Here is a 19,794-nt window from a genome sequence, read left to right as displayed (position 1 = left end):
ACTACAAAGAATAACGGCTTCTCGGACATACTACATTGTCAGATAGCTGCTGGACTTCCTCTCAGTGCTTTTGAGGTTGATGACACATTGTTGTATAGAAACCTTTACTGGTGTCTTGCCCTCACAATGCATTGTGGGATACGTTTGCCAGCGTAGGGCACAGTGTTTGCATACTGCAATATTTCCCGGCATAAAGTATGTTATCTTGGTACTTTTTGCATACTGTTTGAGCCTACTATGACAAGGACATACTAAACATTAATTTGATGTACTAAACGGTATGCTAGTATGCTATTTCTTACATTTTTGTGTAGCACAGGGCCGTGTGTCATAGAGTGCCCAAGGGTATTAACAGTTTCAGTCTAACCAATCAGCTGATTAACACCCTCGCTCATATGAAGTCGTGCTAATGCTAATTGTAGTAAGCTGGTCTCGTGATTGGTTGGAATGAAAATCTGGATGCGCTCGGCACTCTTTGCGCAACCCTCCTTTTTTGTCGACCAGTTTATCGTGCGTGCCAAAGCCACAAATGCTCTCGTACTGTGCATCTGTTCCCAACAGGCGTACGATGGCTTCGCCAGCCTCGGCATCTCCCGCCTCCTGGAGCCATCGGACATGGTGCTGCTGGCCATCCCCGACAAGCTGACGGTGATGACCTACCTGTACCAGATCCGCGCCCACTTCTCCGGAGAGGAGCTCAACGTGGTGCAGATCGAGGCCAACAGCAGCCGCAGCACCTACAAGGTGGGCGACTTCGAGACCGACACTAACGCCTCCATAGACCAGGACAAGTTCTACGCCGAGCTCAACGACGTGCCGCACCGCCAGGCTGACGCTCCGTCCTCCGCCGCCGTCGAGGATCTCGAGGACACTAACGGCGCCGAAGCCCCCGCGGAGCTGGAGCGAGCGGGGCCCCAGGCCGAGGAGGGAGGGGCTTATCCTGGCTCAAAGCAGGCGGGGACTTCGCCGCCCGTACCCTCGCCGCGCGCGGCGCTCGGCTCCACGGCATCAGACTCCACATCAATAGACTCCACTCCGAGACCCGTCGCTAGGCCCCAGGCCCTCCGCTCCGGCTCGGAGGACAGGAAGGGGCTGCCCAAAGCGGACACTCTAGACCTCAGCGAGTTGCCGCAGCGGGAGGAGAGGGAGGAGGAGAAGCGGAGGCAGTGCGGGGAGGAAGAGGAAGCGGGACACGATTCGGAGGCCCGGAGAGCGGCCTCCCCCTCCCCTCCCCACCAGCGGCTGGGCTTCTCCTACAACAGGGATGCCGACCTGATCAAGAAGAAGAGAGCCAGCCTGCGGCAGTCAGAGTCTGAGCCTGCCACCGACTCCAGCTCCCCTCCGCCAGTCAACCACACGGACACACCCCTGAAACAGGTAAACGCCAAGGAAGAAAGAGCTGATTTGATCAATAGAGGAAGTGATTTCCAGTGGGGATGCAAATTTAAAGACGTTTCCTGAATCGATAGTTAACAAACAATCATTGATTAATTGATAACAAAAGCTAATGACGTCACCAGGGGGAGGCAACATGGCGCGTGGCGACCTACGCGACGTCCAGGCCTCTGAGATTTCTGACTTGTTGCGAGGAGCATTTCTCCCCATTTCATTTCATTTCATTCAGTTTCAAAATGAAGGATCTGATCTGGTTCGTGCATACAGGAATATTTAGGACCCGTCTTGGCGCGGGTTCAATATTTAAACTTTTTGCCATCCTCCGCCACAGAATGAGCCGATTTCACGTAGCAGATCAAGTCTGGTTCAGATATGGACAACGAGACTCGAATAAAATGACTAAATATCACTAAAATTGTTACATATAATAACTTCAAATAATGAAGTTTTACATATTTTATTGGAATCATCACCATGGTAACCAAGTGTTGTTTCGTTTTAGATCCCCCTCGCTCCGGGTTTTGTTTTTTTTCCTCTCCCTGCGCCGTTATCCCGTTCCCGTCTCCTGTGTTCAATCTGAACGCAGCATTAGTTGTTGAGCAACAATAAACACAGCATCCTCCTCGGCATCGGCGCGGGCGGGCGGCCATGTTTGTTGCTCGTCGTTCTTCCGGAAGCCTCCATCTTCTTGTGCTACTACTTTCCACTCCACTGGGCATATATATTTTTTTCTCGACTGCCCCCTGTCGTTCCAGTGTGTATTACTACTTCCTGGCTGGGTGTTTTTAATCTCAAGAAGCCCTGCGCCCCACAAAGACTCCCGTTATACAACAACAACGCGACTGCAGATTGTTCAGGTCTTATCGATAAGACAAAATCTTAATCGATTAAATTCTTATTAGCGATTAATCGATAGTCTATGATTGTTAATGTCCCTCATTTGCAGCGTGCTGTACATCTGTATAACCGCTTGTAAAACAATCTTTAACCCCATTAGATGTAGAAAATCCCATTGTTGATGTGGTAATCTGTAAGATTGTTCTGTTAAAAAAACTCATATTTGATCCTTATTTTAACTGGCACTTTATAGGGAACAGATGTTGAACATGCGTTATGCATGTGCTCCATTAACTAAAAACGTAATTTTTTGCATATTTTGCACATTATGCAGTTTCTGTCATTGGTGGCGTGGTAAGTAGTGAAAAGCAGCTGCACTGAATTTGTGTAAACGCGGTGTACCTATACCATATCCTAATCGCCTCAAGTGGCGAAGAAGGAAAAACGAATCGGTCAGAAGAAGGCAAACTTTTGAGAGATGAGAGTGACCATCTTGAAGTGAAGACGAGGGTCAGCCCGGATGTCGAAAGAAGCGTCACAGTTTTGAATGGTATTCTGGGACTTGTCTGATCCCCCCCAACACGGACAATCTTACCGATTGCCACTTTAAATATTTGTGTACTTTTGCCGAAGAACACACATGACATTTTAGGGAGATAAATGACAAAGACTCAAAATGTTCTGTTTTACTGATTTTATCATGGCCCTCGTTTTTCCCAAATTGACACAGTCAACATTTTCAGATAGAGCCCAAAGCTACTCAGATAATTTGTTGATCATACTTAAGTTGCAGAGATTTTTAACTAAATCAAACAGCAGCTGAAATGTCATTCAGTTTTACATGGCAAATAGAAGCAGTGCATGACTTTCTATCTGCTGTTCTGTCATTTTAAGATTTTAACAAATAAGCAGCTCAAAATAATTTGAATGTCCCTGTAAATTCCCTTGGTTATGACTGAACACAGTTCATTTTCAGTGCTTTTCTTTTGTCTTTGAAGCAATTGTGTGAATCAATCAATCAATCTAGTCTCTTGACCTTGAACTTGAATCAATGCTTATGCAGATAGCGTGTTTCATGGAAAGAGCAACTTATTGTGCCTTACATCAATACAACATAAAAACAAAAGAGCATCAAAGTAGCTCTGCAACATGAAGCAATGGAGCTGCTGGGAAATACAGTCCCACAGATGCTCCATCGGATTGAGATCTGGTGAATTTGGAGGCCAAGACAACACCTTGAACTCTTTGTCATGTTCCTCAAACCATTCCTGAACAATTTTTGTAGTGTGGCAGGGCACATTATGGTCCTGAAAGAGGCCACTGTGGTCAGGGAATACTGTTGCCATGAAGGGGTGTACTTGGTCTGCAACAATGTTTAGGTAGGTGGTACGTGTCAAAACATCCACATGAATGCCAGGACCCAAGGTTTCCCAGCAGAACATTGGCTCCACCAAACGGTTTGCCTTCTTCCCATAGTGCATCCTGGTACCATCTCTTCCCCAGGTGAACGACGCACACGCACCCGCCCATCCACATGATGGAGAAGAAAAAGATTCATCAGACCAGGCCACCTTCTTCCATTTCTCCATGGTCCAGTTCTGACTCTCATTAGCCCATTATAGGCACTATCGGCCATGGACAGGGGTGGACACTCTGACCGGTCTGCAGCTAGGCAGCCCCATACACAGCAAGCTGTGATGCACTGTGTGTTCTGACACCTTTCCATCATGGCAGCATTAACTTTTTTAGCAATTTGTGCCACAATAGCTCTTCTGAGGGATCGGACCGGACAGGCTAGACTTGGGCGCCCATGACCCTGTCACCGGTTCACCGGTTGTTCTTCCTTGGACCACTTTTGGTGGGTACTAACCACTGCATACTGGGAGCACCCCACAAGACCTGCTGTTTTGGAGATGCTCTGACCCAGTCCTCTAGCCATCACAATTTGGCCCTTGTCAAAGTCGCTCAGATCCTTACGCTTGCCCATTTTTCCTGCTTCCAAAACATCAACTTCGAGAACTGACTGTTCACTTGCTGCCTGATATATCCCACCACTTGACATGTGCTATTGGAATGAGATGAAGTTATTCACTTCACCTGTCAGTGCTTTTAATGTTGTGGCTGATCGAGATATATATATATATATATATACACACTGTATATACATATATATGTATGTATGTATGTATGTATGCATGTATGTATATATATATTGAAAAGGTTCATTTTCACCCTCCTGCTTTCTGAAGACAGGAGTTACAGATACAGACGGCGTGCGCCTTCATATGGGCTACTTTTCCCCTAAATGGATCCTTCCGGATTTTTTATTTTTTATTTTGAAACCCCGCTTTCCAGCTTTGATTGAAACTCTCGCGGCCCCATCAGTCCTAAGACACATGTCGCATTCATTCCATCCTGTAGCAGTGCGCCGGTGAAAACTCAGTTGCCCGCGTTAGATGTTGTCGCTCGCCCCGTTTCCGAGACCCCTGACACGTCTGGAGGCCTTTCACATGTGGCGACAGTAGAAAGAAGCTGCAGAAACACACACACACACACACACACGCAAACACACACACACCGCACCCCCCCCCCTCCCCCAACCCCTTGCTTTGACATTTCATTATATTTTTCATTATTTTTCTCATCCTTCCAGTTGATGGCAGTTGGCACTGTGACCGCTCAGGCGTGAAGACGCCTCGCACCATGCACAGCTCATCTCATCACACACACACACACACACACACACACACACACACACTAACACACAAACACATACTCACAACCGTTTACACCCACTTGCGCACACACTAACATACACTAACTAGCACACACAACCATTTCTCCTTCCTCCTCTTCACCAACGCTCACCGTCTTTCTGTTTACAAGCCAAAAGGTCATACGGAGGGGTCACGACAGCCATGACACTCTATTTTGAGGTGCGCTTATCTAGTTAGCAGGATGGAGAGTGTCCCTTGCCACATGTGAATTGTGGGGAGGATGAAAAATTCTGTAATGTTGTAAATAGCCCGGTTGGAATATTCTTGCTCTCTAAGCCAAATGTAAGCATCAGAACTCTGTTTTTCTTGGTTATGCCCCCTTATAATACAGCCAGGATTACCCTGCAGATAAGATGCTAAGCTCCCTATATGTGTGTAGGTGTGCATGCATGCACAACTGTGTGTGTGTGTGTGTGTGTGTGTGTGTGTGTGTGTGTGTGTGTGTGTGTGTGTGTGTGTGTGTGTGTGTGTGTGTGTGGTGTGGTGTGTGGTCTGGTGTGGTATGTGTGTGTGTGTGTGTGTGTGTGTGTGTATAGCTTTACAAAGCTGTCATGCTCCTCACCAATGCTCCTGGTCAGGGGTGTGTCACAGAATGCTGTCTGCCGCCCCCATAATGCAACAGTGCAGTCACTTTGCATTTGGGACAGGTTTCTAATCCCTTTATAACCCCACATTGTGAATCTACAGGACAAATCTACTCTCGTGGAATTATTGTAGGATCTGTGTGCTGATATGTGTGTGTGTGTGTGTGTGTGTGTGTGTGTGTGTGTGTGTGTGTGTGTGTGTGTGTGTGTGTGTGTGTGTGTGTGTGTGTGTGTGTTCATTTGAGATGTATTTAAGGCTGAAATGTCTTATTTTGCGCTAGTTTTAATTGCATTAGCTCCAGAGCCGTTGTGTGGTATTACGTTTTTTTAACATGTCTTCAATAATCTCTCCTCTTTTTTTCCATTTTTCTTTGATACACTAAGGAGCCTCCGGTGCCCGCTGTACCGAGTCTCCCAGTGGAGAAGGTGAGTAGAGGAATCAGACAGTAGACATAGTTTCACAAGCCTGTGACGAGCGATTATTTTACTAAGAGATTCAGCTGTCTTTTTTTAAGTATTCGATCAATCAGTGTGGTTTTAATTTGTTAAAATAGAGTTAAATTAGGTAGTGATAAGGTGGCGGTCAGCGCTCAACGCAAATGATCTATTATAAACCCGCCAGTCTAAAATCAAACTTTTAATTTTTTATGCAAAATCAAACGTTTTGCACGATACATAAATAAGGAAGTGCATTTTTCCCCCAGCAAGCATTTTTTTTTTTTTTTTTGCATAGACTCTCCTCTGTCAGAGCGGAGAGCTTCACTAAGTTGAAATGGCTGAATTAAAATGATTTTTTTTTTTTCCCCCTGCATTCTATCTCTTGCTTTATCTCTTAATTTAGGTCACCATCTCTTTGTTTCTCCGTCCCTCTGTATTTCTTTACCTAATCTCCGCCTTCTCTCTCCAGAAAGTCCAGTCTCGTCAGGAGGAGTTGAAGGAGAGAGCCCGGCTGCTGCTGGAGCAGGCGCGCAGGGACGCCGCTCTGAAGGCCGGCAACAAGAACACCGCCATCACTAACCTCACCTCGCTGACCAGGACCGCCAACGTCACCGATGTGAGTCACCGCGTATGCGTGTATACTGTAATGTTTTGATCGGCCATCTGTAACCGGATGTTGATGAGTATGAGCGACCACTGGCCCAATATACAGCTTCGGTGGACAGTCAAATGCCTTGCTCACGGCGGCACCTAAACCGTTATTTATTACTTATAGAAGGATGGGAGTTCAACCACTGAATCATTTCTCTTATAAAATGCCACGAAACACACTGGGCTCTTGATACACTCTGCTTTCTAAGCCATGTTGCCATTGAGGGGAGTGGAAATATTTGGTTTATTTTGAAGTTAAACCCCACGCCGCTCTTATCCAGGTTATCCGGCAGCCCTACATCGAGAGGTGCAGCCACTGGAGTGTCCAAATATCGGCCTGTCACACCCAGAATTTCCAACTCCCTCCGCAGCACTCCAAAGAGACGAGCAGGAGACACCTGTCCAAAATATTCTGCTTCTGTTGCGTCCTCTCTCTCTCTCTCTCTCTCTCTCTCCGCTAGTCTCTTGCCCCAACAACTTCGGCGATAGTTCTGTGACAGAGCTGTTGAGGGGAAGAAAAAAAAAAAAAAAAGACTTGTGACTCCTGCCCTTTCCGGTGCTCATTGGAGGCCTCAGCGCGTCGGTGGCTGGTTTGATGGGGGGGAAAAAAGCACCAAAATGTGGATGGACTCGCTCGGTCTCGCTTTCTCCCGTCTAAGTGTGCTAACTCTCCCGGCACACCAGGTTCCTGGTTCCCACCGGAGAGGTCCCACTCACTTTGTCTCCCTCATAATGCGCGGTAAACGCTGCGCCCACGCCTGTCAGGCCAGGTGGGTTTACGCTGAAGGAGAGACAGATTTGCTGTAGCGAAGAAAACAATATGAAGACACACTGGTTAAAAAAAAAAAAAAAGGATAAAACCTTCCCCGCTTTGGAACAACCACGCTTCAATAAACACAATATACCAAGGGGGGGGACACTGACGGGCCCCAGTGCACCCTGGGTAAGCAGTGCCGGGGTGAAATCAACTCCCTGACGTCTGCGATCGGGGAGTAGAGGGAACGGGGCGAGCCGCATTCTTGGAAGAGTTGCGGGGACAAGGGATTTGTGGCTGGAAATGAAATGAAATGAAAACCTTTTGGTAATGAAATATCTGAAAGGCAGCAGCCGCGCACCGCCATCTGAATCCTAAAGGAGCGCCGTGCCCTTGGATGAAATGTTTTTTTTTTGTTTTTTTTTTATAAATGTGTGACTTCGGCCCACGTCGGTGTGTCTATACTGTGTGTGTGTGTGCGCGTGTGTACGTGTGTCTGCGTGTGCGTACGAGCGTGTGCGCGCGCGCGCCTCAGGAATAACTATTCTGGCATAATCTGAAGGGGGGGAAAAAAAATAAATAAACAAGGGGTCTTCTGAGGACTGTCGCTGGAAAGTCTGCACAAGGAGAAAGCAAATTAAAGAGTTTTGTCAAAGCTGATATATTCCTCAGCGTGGAGAAAAGTCCTCTGCCTTCCCCTTGTCGTCGCACCGCAAGATGGCCGACTTCACTCAGATTAGCCCCTTCGAATAGCTCACTGTTTCTCTCTCTCTCTCTCTCTCTCTCTCTCTCTCTCTCTCTCTCTCTCTCTCTCCTTATACATTTCTTGACTCATTTCCAAGGACAATTGGCTAATAAGCTCCCATCTGAAGCATTAGCGGGCAGGGGGGCGGGCTCGTATTGAATTGTTTTCACTTTTTTAATAGCAAACATTGATCAAACGAATCCACGTGGCCTCCAGGCTATCATGCTGATAATTGTGAGCGATTCCGATTAGATTAGTTGATGTCTTGTTTTGATTAGCTGGAGTGTGTGTGTGTGTGTGTGTGAGTGTCTGTGTGTGTGCGTGTGCGTGCATTTCCACATGTGTGTGTTCCTCACTAGATGTTTATTTGCATTTGTGTGCGCCCATGTTATCAGCTGAACGGTCCCTGGCTCTTACCCCCCCCCCCCCCCTCTCTCTCTTACCGTCCATCCGCCCAAGTAGGTGCTTTGCGGTTTAATGTGCATAAGGTATAATTAAATTGAATTAATGTGTGCTCCGCTCTTGCCGTTCCAAATCGCTAATGTGGATGGGAGGGGTGTGTGTGTGTGTGTGTGTGTGTGTGTGTGTGTGTGTGTGTGTGTGTGTGTGTGTGTGTGTATTTGATGTATTTTCTGGAGTGCAGCGTTGAAGAATTTAACAGCTCGTTGATTGATTCGCAGAACATTCGTTATCGAATAGAGATTTAGAGCAACCTACCTCTAAATAGAACACGGAGCACACAAGAAATCACCGAACGGAAATAAGAAATAGAGCACGTGTTTCACAGCAGTGTCGTGTGTCCCCTTCTTCCCGTCGTAGTGAAACAAACGCACTCTTTTCAGCGCTTCCCAATATATTTGATCTTTTCGCGATTTTGTTTTTCCTTCCTGATATTATTTTCTGAGCGGAGAGACGGGTCCCGATGTCGAGGCGGCGAGGTCCGGCTCACCGTCGCGGCTGTGGTTCACACCCGAGGTGCTGGGGAGGGTGGAGTCAAGGGTGGAGGCCCGGTCAGGTCTTAACTCACCTTTCCCTCACGGAGCTGGCCTTGAAGAGTCAAGGCTCTCCTCCAAACCGTTGCCCTTTCCGCTGCTCCATCTCCGCCTCGTTCCCCGGGCCGACTCCCAGCCATCCCCCTCGGCTTTGTGTGCGGCTGCTCGGCGGCAGGAATCGGTTTCGCGGTGCTCCCGCGTCACGGTTGTCGTGCGGCCATCGCTTCCGGGGGCGGCCGCGGCGGTGAGCGCCGCAACGCAAGACGGACGGCTTTGACCACCCTAGACACTCCGCCTCCCTTTTTGCTTTTCCACTTCACGATAACAACAATTTGCGGGTCTTGGGCAAACAGATGCGATGGAGAGTTGTCAACATGTGAAAATGAAATCGCTGCTGAATCCACCAATTAGAAGGCTTGTCCACACACACTGCCTTTACCCATGTAGTGGAGATGCACACAGTGTGTCCCTATGCAGCTATATGCTGTGTGCCTGTGCGCGTGCATGTGCGAGCGTGTGCGTGTGGCGTCAGTATCTTGACCCGAGCTCTCCCTCCTGCCTCTCCTAATTGTAGCTCAAAGTGACTCCCTCTTTCATCTGGGGTCACTGCTTCAATTTACCCCCCTCTCTCTCTCCCTCTCTTTCTCTCCTTCCCTTGCTCCGTCGCCATCTCTCAGTCACACCCTTCCCTTTCTTTCTTTCAAACACTTTCCTGAAAAACGCAGCCCCCTTCCCCTGTTCCTTAGCCCTCTTCCTATCTCCCTGTTTATCTCTCGTTTGCGTTTCATATTTGGTTGTTGTCGCAGTTAGAATACCATCTTTCTTTCTTTCATTCTTTTTCTTTCTCTCTTGACTTTCCCTCTCGGGCCTTTGACTGACGAGCAATGTCGCTAATTGTTTTGCCCCCCCTCCCCCATGTCTCCCATAGTTACCACCCACTTACTGCAGTCAAATATGTAATTAATGAGCTGTCATGAAAAGAACATGTTTCCACTCCAACCCTTACACACACACACACACACACACACACACTTGACTACAAACAACCTATGGCTTGTTTTGTAAAGAAATGCCTTCGCTCGACATATCTAGCGTCAGATCTAGTATCTAGTGAATGTAAATGACTGTGATGAATGAATGTGTATTAGGATTGTGTGTCTTCGTTTGCAATTACGTATGGTTAAAAAAAAAGTGCGCGTGTAAAGGGTTGATGCACGTGTATGTGTGTGTGTGCGTCTATGTACTATGTGTGTGTGTGTTTTCGCTCCAGGTCTCTCCCTCCATTAGCAGATGAGAGCAGTAATTTCACACCACCCTGGTCAGGCTAATTATCAGAATGCACGCTCCGTCCAGGAGAACTTAGCGCACGTGACTGCCCGCGTTTTTCCATGTGAGCGTCTTTAAACCGCAAGCGAAAAGCAATGCGTGTGAGTGGAGTGTGTATTACAGCTGAAAGTAGGGAGCACCTTAGCTCGGGCTGTATACATTTTTCCATCAAATCCATATATATATTGGTGTGTGTGCGTGTGCGTGTGCTTGTGCGTGTGCGTGTGCGTGTGTGTGTGTGTGTGTGTGTGTGTGTGTGTGTGTGTGTGTGTGTGTGTGTGTGTGCGCACACAACTGAGCGGTATGTCCCACTCAGGATTCCCTGTTCACTGGCTCGTTGTGATTCCTATAATTGGAGCCTGTTTGATTTTTGGTGACCCCCTCTACCCCTCCCTTCGCTCTCTCTCTCGCTGTCTCACTCTCCCTCTCTCTCTCTCTCTCTCTCTCTCTCCCTCTCGCTGTCTCCCCCTCTCTCTTTCGCTCCCTCTCTCTGTGTCACTCTCTCTCACTCCCCCCCTCTCTCTCAGTCTCACTCTCTATCTCTCCATGCTGTGCCGGCGACTCCACTGTCTTAACTGTGACCTTTGACCCCCCCCCCCCCCCACCACCACCACCACAACACTCCTACAAGAAAAGGCCTGAGCATCCTTTCGCTCTTCAAAATGTTTCCAGAGTGCAAACAAAAAACAACATTATTCCTGTTTTTTAGGCTGAATTTCTGTGATAGTTCATGAGATGAGGTCCTGATATGCGACAAAAGAGAAGCCCTGCTCTTTGTTTGCGCACTTAATATCTTTCTAAACACTTTTTTTCCCTTCTGTTTGAACGATGAAAAACCCCCCACAGACATTTATTCACTTCTTCGTACAATATTGACAGCTTGCTCAGGCGACACTAACTCATGGCCCACAGCTCTGTTTGCACAGTGACTGACAACGTGTCATTATGGGGAGAAAAAAAAACCAAAACAGATCTAATAAAGCATTGCAAAAATAATAATTATCACCGGGCTGAAATATTGACAAGAAAACAGGTTTGGAACGGTACGTGTGCCTGCCGGCACCAATCATGTGTCTTATTTAACCAGGCCTCCGTGTTCAAATGTAGACAAATATCGAATCTTAACTTCATTTAAGAATTGAGAGCTCTCATTCGAGCTATTTGTTTGTCATGATTAACGGAGGCTTTGACTGTACTCCGCGGTCCCCCCTTTTGATAGTGTTTAGCTGTGTTTTAAACGTTGGGAGGAGGTTCCCGTGCCTCCGAAGGCGAACGCTCACAGGGAACAGGAAACGACGCGGCGGGAAGTTGTTCATGTCATGGTGTAGCAGCGTGGCCATATCCATGAATGTTGCGCAATAAATACATTGTCGTGATCATATTATGTCGGATCATTAAGCATATTAGGGCGATATTTTACTACTACCAAAACAAAACAAAAAAAAAACGAAGTCCCCGCCGGTGTGAGCTGTGTGTTAAGGTGGAATAATTACGACGTAATAACGTCTGTTTTTGTTTTTTTCTTTAACGTTGAGTCGCGTCCCATGACGAAAACGGGACGCTCTTGAGTCAGACGGTGACAGTTTTAACGCTGAGCACCCGTGTGTCTGCTGAACAACTTAAAAGCTCATATTATAATAAAACGGCTCCTAGTGAACTCCACCAGCGCCGTCTCTTCAACAAATACAGAGGGGGGGGGCTGTCCATTTTAGAAAAATGCAAATATGGCTTTGTGAACTCTCCCTTTTCTCCTGGCTTCGCCCCGCGTGCCCCCCCCCCCCTCCCTCCTCCCTTCCTTCCTCTCTCTCTCTCTCTCTCCTTTTCAACTCGTCTCCCTGCGTTAATAGTTTTTCTCCAGGTTTCTTTTTAATGTGACTGCTTGGTCCTTTCTTCTCCAAACTCTCCCTTTTTTCTCTCTTTCTTCTTTCTACTCTCTCTCTCTCTCTCTCTCTCTCTCTCTCTCGCTCGCTCGCTCGCTACCGCCCCCCCCCCTCCCTCCTTTCTCATTCCCGTAATGAAACTAAATAGTTTGGTGGTGAGTTTCTTCGGAATGTGTGTGTGTGTGTGTGTATGAGAGAGAGAGAGAGAGCGCGAGAGAGAGTGTGTGTGTGTTAGAGTCTGTCGTAGCTGGATTGGCTTGAGTGGAGATCAAAGCTATCCCCTGAATTGTGTGTGTGAGAGAGAGAGCGCGAGAGAGAGGCAGAGGGAGAACTCACTTGCATGACAAGTGCTGATCAAGCCATCAGACGAGTGCTCACACACACATCGCTGCACTCAAAGTGCACATTCTCTTTCTTACTCTTTTAACGACTGGTCACATGTACCTTTATCAGTCTCTCTCGCTCTCTTTGTCCACACACCACACACTCCCCCCTTTCTCTTTCTCGGAAATTGTCCTGTTCTCTCTCTCTCCCCCTCTCTCTCTCTCTCTCTCTCTCTCTCTCTCTCTCTCTCCAGTGTGTCTGTGTCTCTTTACCTCCGTCTCTCTCGCTCGCACACGCATGTTAAAGTTTTCACACAAGTCGTGTTGCCTTTTGACTAACCAGTTTTTTGCTCTTCACCTCCGCCGCTCACCCCATCCCCTGTCTGCGCTGTGTGTCTTAAAGCATGTCTGCATGAATAAAATATTAGACTTAAAACCCGCAGACGGCAAAGGGTTTAATGCTAAGCGCAACTGAAATAATAACAGTTGTAATCCTGCCTATTTTCTGCTGAAGGTTTGTTTTAACTTGAGGGGAAAGTTTAATTAGCGTGTGTGTGTGTGTGTGTGTGTGTGTGTGTGTGTGTGTGTGTGTGTGCGTGTGTGTGTAAATAATATATACATTTAGTGTGGAAAGCTTATGATATTACTAAGTGCTGAAGACAATTGTTCTTGCTTGAGTGAAAAGCTTAATTATTCTTTTTCTCTGTGGGTGTGTGTGTGTTTGTGTGTGTGTGTGTGTGTGTGTGTGTGTGTGTGTGTGTGTGTGTGTGTGTGTGTGTGTGTGTGTGTGTGTGTGTGTGTGTGTGTGTGTGTGTGTGTGAGAGAGAAGAGAGAGAAGTACAGATTGGGAGAAACTCGGGTGTACGTAGGTGCGAGAGCATATGCAATTTTGATAAATGCATTAGTCATTTTTAGTCATTCCTTCATTCAGTCATTTCTTTCACTACGATTTTACTTCAAAAAATAAATATACATTTGTATTACTGCTTTTAATCGATTTGAATACAAACTTTGAAATTCTAATATACACATTTTATCAGGGTTTTAACGAGATCCTTTAATGGCTTGAATTTCTGAAACTCAGAAATTGAAGTACCGGAATAACTTCAAAATTGCCCCTTTTGTAATGGAGCGCTTGAAAAGTCCTTGAAAAAGCCCGATCATTGAAAACCTGTGATATTCCCCCTGGTTTTGTTATTCAAATCGTAAAGTAATAACAACATTTTCGGGATCCCTGTAATGACATAGATTATACCAGAGAAAGTACATTTAATCCAGCATAGTTGGAAACTTAGAATTATAGACACAATAGTAGATGACAATGAGGTTAATAATACATATGTAGATATAATGGATATTATATATATATATATATATATATAATTATTTTTTTTTTTTTTAACAGATCTATGATATATGTACTAATATAAATAATACACAATGAGACTAACATCATAATATATTTTAATTAGTACAGATCACATTGAAAATTGGTTATATTTGTTTTGCTTGAAGTCCTTGAAAATTTAAGTGAAGTCCCTGAATTTCATTTTCTAATGCCAGAATGTACCCTGTTTAATGTATATGTTTTATAATGTACATCCCTATATTTTTGGGTTTGCCATAAAAATTGCTACGGTCCTTTATCATTTAACTATTTCCTAGTCAGAAAATGTGAAACCTAAATTTCCCACAATATGAAGGTCTGACACACTCAATTTCAGACTTTGATTTTTGTGTATTTCCGTTTCATTTGAAATACGGCTATAAGGTAGTTCAAAATGATTAACTGTAGTTTAGAAGTTTAACACCAGAGATTGAATTTGTCAATGGATTTCTTTGAAATTTCGCAAGAATATTGTGATAATAGATTCCTCCACGTATCCCATCCCTGCCTGCATCTTGCTTTTCGCTCAAATGACATCATGAACAGTGACTGGGATCTTCCAAGAAGGGAACCTCTTAAATAACACACTGGAATCCCTCCTTGTTTTGTAAACCTAGATGAAGCTAGCTTTTTAAAACGAGGCCTTTCCGTGACCGAGGGTCTCAGACTCTTCGCCAACATCGGTGTAACGTGCCTCGATTTCAGACTGGAGAGACCAGATGGACCAGGCTGTTGAAATGTCTCATTTTGGAATTATAAAGAAATGCCCTCATCTGCCCTTTGCCCCCGATCCCCCGATCCCCAGTTCCCGCGCTGGATCCTGTTGAACTGGAGCTCCTAGTCCTGCACTTGAGCTCATGTTCTCCTCTCTGTTAACCTATACTTCTTTCTCTGTCTCTCTAGTAATTATTCTGTCTATTTAAAGGGCAAACCCTTCCCATCATGCACTCCTGTCATAGTGACAAGCTCTGGTGTGTGTGTGTGTGTGTGTGTTTGTGTGTGTGTGTGTGTGTGTGTGTGTGTGTGTGTGTGTGTGTGTGTGTGTGTGTGTGTGTGTGTGTGTGTGTGGTGTGTGTGTGTGTGTGTGTGGGTGTGTGTGTGTGGGTGTGAGACAATATAGTGACTGCATTTGTATGTCTGCATTTCTTAGTTCCGCTGTACCTGTAGTTCCAGTCCTACTGTCTTTGCCAGAGGCGACCTTGTTTTTCAAGTGCCCTTTGTTGAGCATACGTGCGCACACACCCACACACACACACTCATATTTAAAACACTGTTAAGCTCACAGTGCATCTCTAAACACTTATTTGCCTGAGAAAATATACATTTGATTTTTATACATAACCATTCTGTATGGCTTGGTGCACATACACACACACACACACACACACACACACACACACACACACACACACACACACACACACACACAGACAGACAGACACACACACACACACACACACCTTGTTCTGTTGGGACCGTAAGACAAACACGTATACAGTAGTGCACAAAATTGTTTGGCTCGAAGGGAACACACAATGCTCTGTCAATGTTAAGATGCATGCTCAGAGTGTGGATATAAGTAATTTATTGTCACAATATTCAAATATATCGTTATATATTTTAGATATAATTTGGATTAATGTAAAGTTTATCGGACCCTAGTTTGTTTAATTAAAACGCCTTTGAATATTTTATACAACTCATATCATGTAAAACGGAAAAATTGGGTTTCACGATTCTTTCTCTAATTTAGAGGCGTTGCGCTGCCAATTAAAAGCAACTGACGATTATATTAATTTATCGACCAGCGCGAGCAACACCCGCACTAATCTACATTTGTATTCAAACAGGCAGTTGGTATAAAAGGCACCGATACAACAGTTCCCACCTCTATGTTATTCCACTCATAATGAAGTTTAATATTTCTGGCGACCTCAGCATCCATAGCGCGACAATATTTTACCTACATACGCCCTCGAAGCTGCCATTATTCCACCGTCAGAAATTAAGCTGAGACACTGAAAAACTAGTTGAGAAACCAAATGAAGCTTTGTTTCTATGCATTTTGTGCACCCAGCCGCCATTTATTTCATTTACAATACCGCGACGGAATCTTTCACTTCAGTCAGATTCTCACTATATTCGCGTGGCCTAAATCATGGTCTGGAACGTGTCAATATTGTTCGGACGTAGAAAAAGAAATCCCAGGACCTAAATGGCTGCATGATGCTCAGACGTGTAATATTGACCTTGTCCATTTCTGTTGCGAAATATTCCATCTACCCTAACCTCCAGGAACACATCATCATCACACACAGACACACACACACACACACACACACACACACACACACACACACACACACACACACACACACACACACACACACACACACACACACACACACACACACACACACACACACACACACACACACAATACACCTACCCATAGCTATATAGCTCACACCCTCATTCACGTGCACAGTAACATCTACACACATACACAACATTGGGCAGACTATTCTCACACACACCCCGCACACACACACACACACACACACAGGCGAGCGCACACACACACTCACAGGCGAGCGCACACGGAGAGCCCTATCATGTGCACGTAGCCGTGGAATTCTAATGGCGCCCTGTCCAGCTGCTTTGATAGCTGCGTACAGTGGCTCTTCTTTAATTCCTTATCAAATGCATTGATCGCGCCGGGCCTCGCGCGCTCATTGATCCGCACACTCTGTCTGCAGCAAGCCGATAAGCTGACCACACTCTCTCTCCCTCTCCCTCTCCCTCTCTCTCTCTCCCTCTCCCTCTCCCTCTCTCTCTCTCTCTCTCGTCTGCTCTTGCACGTAATTTTGTATTTATTTTTTTTCCCATGCACACACACACACACACACACACACACACACATCTCTATCTCCCGTGTCATTAAGGTCTCCTGCATGTTTTTTGGTTTCCAGGTCTTGGTCCTCGCACCTACTTTTTATTATTATTCCTCCCTTTCCCCCCGACAGTTTTTGACAAGAAATCACTTGGTAAGAACGGACTCTGGACTGCTTACCTTTGTGTGTCCATGTCCTGAATGTTATCCATATAAGGGATCTGTGTTTAGAAGGGTAAGGATGACTGGTGTCTCTGAAGTCCTGCATGCACGACTTGAGCAGTCTGATGGGGACCGAACATCCAGTACAGACTACCCCATCATGACTTAAGTAGATGGGTTTGATGTTTGCAGGGTGTCTTACTTCGCTTAAGATGACTCTCGTCTCTCACAGACCCTGGTTTGCACTTTTTTTTCCCCCATTTGAATAATTTCATTTGCAGCCTCGCCTCTGGACAGATCCGTCCGTAATAAGAGCCGGCGTGGTTTCCCTAACGCCGTATTAAAACAAGGAGCATTCCTGAGATGCTGCTGATTAAGTGGAACTTAAAATTTTGTCTACGTGGGGGGGCGCATGTGGGCACAATAGAGACCTGGAGCACCTCTCAGCTGTGAATTAGCCTGTCATGACAAATGCCTGGAACTGCATGACTAGCAGCCAGACTGACTGGCTACCTGGGCTGTGTGCGTGCGTGTGTGTGTCTTTGTGTGTGTGTGTGTGTGTGTGTGTGTGTGTGTGTGTGTGTGTGTGTGTGTGTGTGTGTGTGTGTGTGTGTGTGTGTGTGTGTGTGTGTGTGTGTGTGTGTGTGTGTGTGTGTGCGTGCGTGCGTGCGTGTGTGTGTGTAAGACTCAGTGCCCATGCCAGGTCTCTTTGCATGACCAAGCAGTGCATACCCCCCCCCTCCTCATTTTTTCAACATAACGAAAAGAGCAGCCAAGACACACACACACACACACACACACACAACTATTGGGCAACATGGAAGAATTCATTATCTTGAATGTCGTTGGAAATTTGACATGACGAATTGGGCACGTTTGTTGATGCTAAGTAAGTAAATACTCCCTTGATAAATAAAACTCCTGAGGTTTTCAGGGCCTCAGTCTTTTCATTGCATTTATTCACTACTGTGGCTAGTTCTCGCCCCATCCCAAAACACAGCTCAGCTAGACCTCCAGAGCAGCGAGGGGGTGACCTCACCCAGACTCCCGTCCCACCTAGGAGCTGTGATCTCTCAGCCTCGCGCCCACACGTCTGGCCCCTCTTTCTGGCTGGCAGTTGGAGGAAGACAGACCGTGATTGTTCCTCCTCCTTCTTCTTCTTCTTCACTGTCGCCAAACCATCAAAAGAGGAACCGAGCTCCTCCCGAGTCGCCATTCTCAGCCTCCGCTGTCCGGCGACCACCCGTCGACTCGCTTTACCCCTCTCTCTCGCTCTCTCTCTCTGTTTCTTTTTGCTTTTGACACTCTTTTCCCTCGTCTAGGCTTTAATCACACCGTGATGAGGATGAGCTGGTTTGTGTGTTCTTGCGTTTTTTATCAGAGATCCCCGACACACACACACACACACACACACACACACACGCACACACGCAAGCACACGCACACATGCAAGCACACACACACACACACACACACACACAGAGCCACTGTCTGCCCCGTGTTGCTTGGTGCACATTAGTCTCCATCACTGTTGAGCAGGTTAATGCAAGGCAACAAATGGCAATAACGGGTTGTTTCAAATGGTATTATCAGTGTCTGCTATTTGGAAAAATATCATTATTAAAATGTTGGTCACTAGGGCTAGGGATCCAAGGGCTGGGGATCCGAGGGAAGGATCTCCCAGATTTAGTTTCGATACACTTCATTTTAATATTGATTCAATTTGATATTGATGAGTAGGCTCACGATAGAATTCTATATCAATATGTTTATTTTATACACAATTAGATTGGCTGTCAACTTTTCATTGTGACATATATATAAAAAAAACATTGCGAACAAAAAAAAAATGTTGGCTCTTAGATTATGTCACTCTCGCCTTTTTGTACACAACAAAAACGCCCCTCACCCCTCCCCCCCCTACCCCCCACTCCCCGCCTCTCCCTCCAAACATGTTCTATATTTTCTAATCAGTGTCTCCATAGCTGACTGAGCTAGCGCGGGCCAGATGCATTTTTCTATAGCGCTAATCCTAGCCTCTGGATAGGCAAAGGCAATTTCACATTTCCTGTCCCCAAAATGGCTGACAACAATAATGCAGCAGGGCGTTTTTGGAGTGTGATGGGGCCCGAGCTGTTCGTGTACACACACACACACACACACACACACACACAGACACACACACACACACACACACACACACACACACACAGACACACATATACACACACACACACACACATACACACATATATATACACACACACACACACACACACACACACACACACATACACTGCCCTTACATTGGTGGTTGTATCCATATCTGTGGAGTCCAGATTGAATATCAGAACCAGTTCACAGCCAGAGGGGTATTGGTAACCTCACTATTTATCATATTCCATTTATAAAAAAAAAAAAAAAAAGACTGAGAGAGACCTGCCTTGAAAACAGGATGGGAGGATAGGAACGAACAGAGGAAGCAAGCTAGGGAAGAACAAAGGAAAATAAAATGGAAATAAAAGAATGGCGGAAACGGAGTTCATGAAAACGGAAGAAAACCCAGGCTTTCCTGGGTGTAGCGTAGAGAACTGGAACTGGAAACAAACTCTTACTTGATGTGTCCGACTTCCCTGATACAGAGGGAACA

At 46.0% G+C, this 19,794-nt stretch overlaps 1 protein-coding gene across 3 annotated transcripts in view; it reads left to right on the top strand.

Moving 5' to 3' along the window:
- The window catches only part of ehbp1 (EH domain binding protein 1), a 177,964-nt gene that overhangs the window by 99,647 nt on the left and 58,523 nt on the right, over positions 1-19,794 (top strand). For all 3 annotated transcript variants that reach the window (XM_080016292.1, XM_080016291.1, XM_080016290.1), the window contains exons 13-15: positions 562-1,377; positions 5,978-6,019; positions 6,501-6,647. In XM_080016292.1, the coding sequence (XP_079872418.1) occupies positions 562-1,377; positions 5,978-6,019; positions 6,501-6,647 (1,005 nt within the window). The remainder of the gene's footprint in view (positions 1-561; positions 1,378-5,977; positions 6,020-6,500; positions 6,648-19,794) is intronic.

This window comes from Zeus faber (genome assembly GCF_960531495.2).
Source record: "Zeus faber genome assembly, chromosome: 16".
Classification (NCBI taxonomy): domain Eukaryota; kingdom Metazoa; phylum Chordata; class Actinopteri; order Zeiformes; family Zeidae; genus Zeus; species Zeus faber.
This window is presented reverse-complemented; position numbering and strand designations above follow the sequence as displayed.